Source organism: Trichechus manatus, unplaced genomic scaffold (assembly GCF_000243295.1).
Source record: "Trichechus manatus latirostris isolate Lorelei unplaced genomic scaffold, TriManLat1.0 scaffold00408, whole genome shotgun sequence".
NCBI classification, from domain to species: domain Eukaryota; kingdom Metazoa; phylum Chordata; class Mammalia; order Sirenia; family Trichechidae; genus Trichechus; species Trichechus manatus.
In genome coordinates this window covers 192,745-199,132 of record NW_004444344.1, presented here as the reverse complement: position 1 = coordinate 199,132, position 6,388 = coordinate 192,745, and the positions used below count along the sequence as shown (strand labels likewise).

Here is a 6,388-nt window from a genome sequence, read left to right as displayed (position 1 = left end):
GTTCCACTGCCTTTTCTTCTACCAGAAGGGCAAACTTTATTTTGGTCACTTGCTGGAGCCTTATTGTCCTGCATTTTACATGTTTTGATAATATCTGCTGTCTCCGAGACATTAAGGTATTATTTTCTTTATTTATTGATTGCATGTTTGTTTCTTTTATCTTGCTTCTTTGCTTTGTTTTGATATGTCAGGATGGGTGGGCTAGGAATGCTTTGCTGCTTACTCATCTGTGGGCATGATAGCTCTTACCACCTTGTCTGCATGGGCTGGGGAGCAGCAGGGAGGGCAAGCCCAATTCACTGTATATTGGTTTGGTGAGGTGGCTGAGGGTGGACTGGGTGGGCACTGTCCACCACCTCATGTTGATTCAGTGGCATGGGAGTGTTCACAGCTCCTCACCAGTTAGGCATGGGTCTCGGAAAGAGAGTGGTATGGGCTTACTTTCCACCATTCAGCAGCTGGTCTAGTGGTAGTAGGGTAGGGGCAGTGTGAGCCTGGTACAGTGGTGGTCCTGAGTGCTGGGGACATTCTAGCTGTGGTTGCACAGCAAGGGCTGGTGGGAAGGGGTGATGGCATATGCGGCTAGGTATGGGGGAGAAAGAAAAGAAAAGAGGGAGAAAGAAAGAAAAGTGTAGCTGGCAAGTGATGGCTGGGAGCTCCTGGGGGCTTGCTGGAAGTGGGGGAAAGTGGTGTATGGGGATGGTGCTCTGTCTCCTGTTGGGAGCTCTGTGATGTTGCCTTCCTGTACTCCCTGTCTGGGATTGTTGCTGGCTGTGCTCTAAGATGGTGACGTTGTGCCATGTTAGTTGGCAGGGCACCTCCACTGCATATCTCTCCTCTTTCTCTGTTTTCCTTCAGTTTCTTCTTCCATTCAGTGTTTGATCCCTTCATCTGATGCTTAGGGTTCCAGGATTGATGTTTGTATCTATTTTACTTAGTTTTTTGGGTCTTTGCTTCAGAGGGACAGCATGATGTGTCCATCTAGGGTGCCATGTTTCCCACCAGTTACTTTGGACTTTATCAGTCTTCCTCCTTTCCCAGTTTCATCTACCAGTGGTTACTATCATTATACCTGTTAACCTGTGTTAAGTTTTTAATGTCCTTTCAGAAACTTTAATATATAGCCCTTCTTTCAATACATGATCTTTCCAATAAACAAAGGTTTGCTAGAGACCTGTTGCCTTAACCTAAAAGACTAATTTCCCAACTCTGGGATTTTGAACACTTTGGCGTAATGATGGGAATATTCCCATTTTCAAAAAAGCAATTTTTGATCCTTACATGGTCCTTAAATGACTGTACAAATGTCTTCTCCTAGGCCGGTCTCAGTTGTGCCCTTTCTTCTAGTGAACATTGCTTCATCACTGATGCGCATCCTCACTTTAAATAGCAAAGATACACTTCACAGTTCTTGTTCCACAAGTCTAAAAAAGCCAACTCAAAGTTTTAATAACTCCCACTGCAAGTAGATTGTAGTGGGTAATCCCCAAACCCCTAAATGTCACTGCCTTCTAGTGGCTTTTATATTAAGGCAGGAGAAACTATGTATGCGTACTCCAGGCTTCTGATGTTCACTAAAGATTATGGCGATTCCATAGGCTTGTGAATCTCAAAGGACATGGTGTTTTTGATTCCTGCTACATAGGTGGTAGGTTAAGAGCTGAACACAATTTTAAATATCTTAAGAAGCAGTTATGGTTTGTGTTTTTCAGGTAGTATAACAGATAAAGAAGATTAGCGATGATTTAAAAATTGTATGAAGCACAATACAAAGGAGGAGGTAGTAAAGAAAAACTATATATATAACTTGAAGATATAAAGAGGGATGATTCTATTAAATGAGAATGAAAGCTGCTTTTCTGGTGATAAAGAAGAAGAAAAGAACTCAAAACTTTTTATTCATGTAAAATGAGTATATTATGTATTTAGGTAATATAATAGTTCCTATTAATAAGTCAGGCCAATAGAAGAAATATTCAAACGTGTGAAGCTGAGAATTCTCAATGCATTTAATATAACAAGGAACTAATATGGTTAAAGAAATAAAATGGACTAGTTATTACTATTTTAAATTTATAGTTTTATTCTTTGTTGTTGAGAATATACATAGTAGAACAAATACCAGTTCAACAATTTCCACAGTGTGCTAGTCAGTGACACTGATTACATACTTCAAATTGTGCAACCATTCTCACCCTCCTTTTCTGAATTATTTCTCCCCCATTAACAGGCTGGGTATTTTTGAACAGCATTCCTAAATTTGTACTGTTACCAAAATGTTACCCAGGAAATATACATAGTGCTTATTTTCTTGAGTGTTACCCAGGAAATATGCTTGGTGCTTTATACAGAACTTCTAATTTAGTTCTCACAGGTAAAGCGGCCAAAAGTTTGAGAGGTTACTGAGGTTCAAACAAGGTTAAGCAGCAGGTAAAGAGCACATTAACCACTTACCAATACTTTAGTTTTAAGATTTTTGGGATATTGCGCTCTGGTAAATTTTTAAAATAATATTTATGAATGTTGGCAAAACATTTTGAATAGTGCAAGTGAAATTAGGATGGAGCTAGATTTTTGTCCAGATGGGAAATCAGGAAGTCATTTAAGTGAAAAATGTTGCTGAGGGTAACACAGTATTTAGGTCCCAAGCTTCCAGTCACAGAGTGTAAAAAGGATGTAATAATAACGTAGTTCACAATTTGGAGTGTACAGTTCATTTACCTCTGCACAGCAACAATTAAAAGGATGAAGCAGAGGTTCCCCCTACCCTTGATTATTTTTCTACTTCTAATTAGATTATGAAATTTGCTGCTACAGAGGGATCTCTGATTCTTCAACTCTAAAGGCAGAATGTGAAAACAATAAAAAATTTGTGATAATTATCCAAAAATAAAGGCAAATTTTTTTTTCAAAATTTATTTTAGTTTTTAATATAAATCAGCCAAAATTGATTATTTTCTAGCCTGGAAACCATGCCACCACATTTAACTGAAAACAGCTGGCTGACCTGGAGGTTTAATCAACTAATCAATTAATCCAGTGAAAAGAGAATACATAACCATAAAACTCATTCTTTGACTGAATTTATTGATTGGTACTGTCAGAATAGTTAAATCTGATGTCTGTTAATATACAATCTAAAGAAATTTTCAGTAGTCAGTAGTCTCAGGCTTTCATAAAGTGAGGTTTTTGTTTTCATTGCTACTTATTTTTTAACTACTTTTTCAGGGATCGTTGCAGATAAATTGACAGAAACAAAGTGGAGGAAAGGAAAATCAAATAGTTCATTTATTGACTGTCTTTCCATTTCCATGTTCTCTGAATTAATAACGATATAACTTAATTCTTTTCTGTTCCTATTAAGATTAACTACAACTTAAAAGTTAGTATACCAATGTTTAACAGTTATTTTATTTACAATGTCTCACTGACACATTTAAACTTTAATCTTTTTCAGGGTACCCAGAAAACTTTTATATAAAATAAGAAACAATCACATTTTCAAAGATAGATAAATTGTAACACAGGATTAGGTATAATAAGAGTATCTATTAATAATTAAATTATAAAGTCAGGAAAATAGATGAAATGTTCAAATGTGCGAAGCTGAGAATTCTCAAATGATTTAAAGTGTCAAGGGAACTCACATGGTTTTACCTATGAAGTGATTTAACCTTAAAAAATGAAATGATTTTGGTAGCACAATGTCTATCTAAATACCTGAACTGAAACTGAATATAAAATTAAAGTTAGAATGTCTTTGGGGTCATTTAGCCTAACGTAATTAAAAAAAAATTCTTAGAATTTTTTTACTCATTTAATTTCCAATAACATGGGTAATTTTCCAAATAACTTGGCTGAATCTCCTGAAGTCAAAGATTTAAATTTCATTAGAAGAGTGAACCTCATCTGGTTACAAGATTAGCTCTCATTTACCAGTACTGATTTTAATTTGGTTTGTGCCACACTTTTGGCTATTTGGTAAAGACGTTGACATTTCATAGGAGATGAAGTTTGCATAACTTGTGATGTGCTATAAATTGAAAACCTGATTTTTAAAAATGAGTCTGAGTCCTTGGAGTATTTTTCTTTTTTTTTTTCTAGTCTAATATGTATATATATATAGAGAGAGTAGAAAACATATACATTATACATTTATGTATATAACATATATTTTGGAGGGGAACAGTATGAAGAGAACCAAAGAAGGAATATTCTCTTTTTAAAAAATATTTCTATGAGATCATAAAGTAACAAAAGTTGAGAATCGCTTTCATTTTTCAGGTATGCATTTTGGTCCTCAATAGTTTCATGGAGTTAAGAAATTAAAAATAAAATAATTTACCACCCTTATAGGATACTAAATGGGTCCTCTGAAATCATTGTATTAAAGTATTAATTAAATCCAGTGTTCAATTATAATTGGTTCAATACAGTTGCATTTTTTTGTGTATGTAACAGAAACCTTTGTGATTGCAACCTTCCTTTTAATTTTTATTTAAGTAGAACACACAAACTTAACGTACTCTTCCTCTATAAATATGGATTATATAACTCCTTAGTCAATATTCAGAAGCAACCAAGAGGTTGCCCATTTGAAGAGATATATGATAACAGTTGTTAAGTGGATCGAAAAATAAAAACTTTCACTGGCACAGTTATAAGTTAAAGTCCAGGTACAATGTTGTAGTGAATTATTGAGTGATATTATTATTCCCTCACATGTAGTTGCAAAAGTATTGTATTTTTACAGCTCCGTCATTTTGTTCCTTTTAAGATTATAGAGCAGATTCTGAAGATCAATGGAGGGATTCAACCATTCCAGAGTGTCTGAATTCATGTTACTTGGACTTACTGATTCCCCTGAGCTCCAGATTTTCCTCTTTGTGATGTTTTCCATTTTCTATTTAATGACCATGTTGGGCAATTGCCTGATTTTGCTCACAGTCATATCTACTCCACTCCTCCACTCCCCCATGTACTTCCTGCTGAGCAACTTGTCACTTATTGATATGTGCCTGTCCTCCTCTGCCACTCCAAAGATGATCATGGACTTCTTCGCTCAACAAAAGACCATCTCCTTTGAAGGCTGCATTTCACAGATCTTCTTTTTGCACCTCTTCACTGGAACTGAGATTGTGCTGCTTATCTCCATGTCTTTTGACAGGTATACTGCCATATGCAAACCTCTTCATTATTCAACAATTATAAGCCAAAGAGTGTGTGTTGGGCTTGTAGTGACTTCTTGGACAGTGGGATTCCTGCATACAATAAGCCAGTTAGCTTTTATCCTTTACTTGCCCTTCTGTGGCCCCAATGTTGTAGACAGTTTCTTCTGTGACTTTCCTTTGGTCATCCAGCTAGCTTGTATAGATATTTATGTTCTTGGGATCTTCATGATTTCTACTAGTGGTGTGATTGCTCTTATAAGTTTTCTGCTTTTGCTCACTTCCTACGTCATTGTTCTTGTCATTATCAACAGCCACTCCTCCAAAGGATCATCCAAGGCTCTCTCTACCTGCACTGCACACTTCATAGTTTTATTTATGTTCTTTGGGCCTTGCATCTCCATCTACATGTGGCCTTTCACAAACTTCCTGGTGGTCAAAGTTCTCTCTGTTTTCTGTACCATTTTCACCCCCTTTCTGAATCCACTTATCTATACTTTTCGAAGTCAGGAAGTGAAGACAGCTATGAAGAAGAAACTAAGTAATCAGTATTTCAGTGTTGGGAAAAGTATACCACTTTATCCAGTGCGATGAAAAGAGATCTCCTATATGAGATTTAGTATCACTAGCTTTGTTCTTAGAGGACTATTTGATTAAACTTAGAATGTCTGTGGGGCCATTTAGTCTAAAGTCATGAAAAAAAGAAGCTAGGTTTGATAGATGTGAAACTGCTGGTCTAAAAGTTAGTGTAGTGTTTGCAAGCCTTATGTGATTATGGATCCATTTGAAAATCTGTTGAAATCTGTAGGTTATTTTCATAAAGATTTACATATCATCAAAATTATGAACACAAATTTAGGGATTCATAGACCCATGAATTCTATAAATATACTTCAGATTAAGACTTCTTGGAGAAGTCTGAGGTAAAATACTGTTCTTTTGTCTTCTAGCCCAGAACATTTCCACTCTGTGGCACAGCTTTGTGGTATTCTGATGGTGTCCACTTGTAGACTTCCAATTTGGAGTGTCAAAACAGGTTTCATGATAGCACTGAAAATACTTTCATAGGCAAATTAATAGTATGAAGAGATTCTTTTGAACAATTTGTAAAAATCTTGATTCAGTGGGTCCAATTGTTTGAGTCAATTTAGGGCACAAGAGAACAGTTTGGAGGATCTAAAATTTAACAGTGTTAAGCTAAAACAACACAGTATCTTAAT

At 35.9% G+C, this 6,388-nt stretch overlaps 1 protein-coding gene across 1 annotated transcript; it reads left to right on the top strand.

Annotated features, from left to right (window-relative positions):
- The first annotated feature begins 4,802 nt into the window (after positions 1-4,802).
- LOC101345014 (olfactory receptor 4K2-like) lies at positions 4,803-5,762 on the top strand. The gene has a single exon (XM_004391032.1). The coding sequence runs from the start codon at positions 4,803-4,805 to the stop codon at positions 5,760-5,762; it is 960 nt and encodes a 319-aa protein (XP_004391089.1).
- The last annotated feature ends 626 nt before the right edge of the window (positions 5,763-6,388 follow it).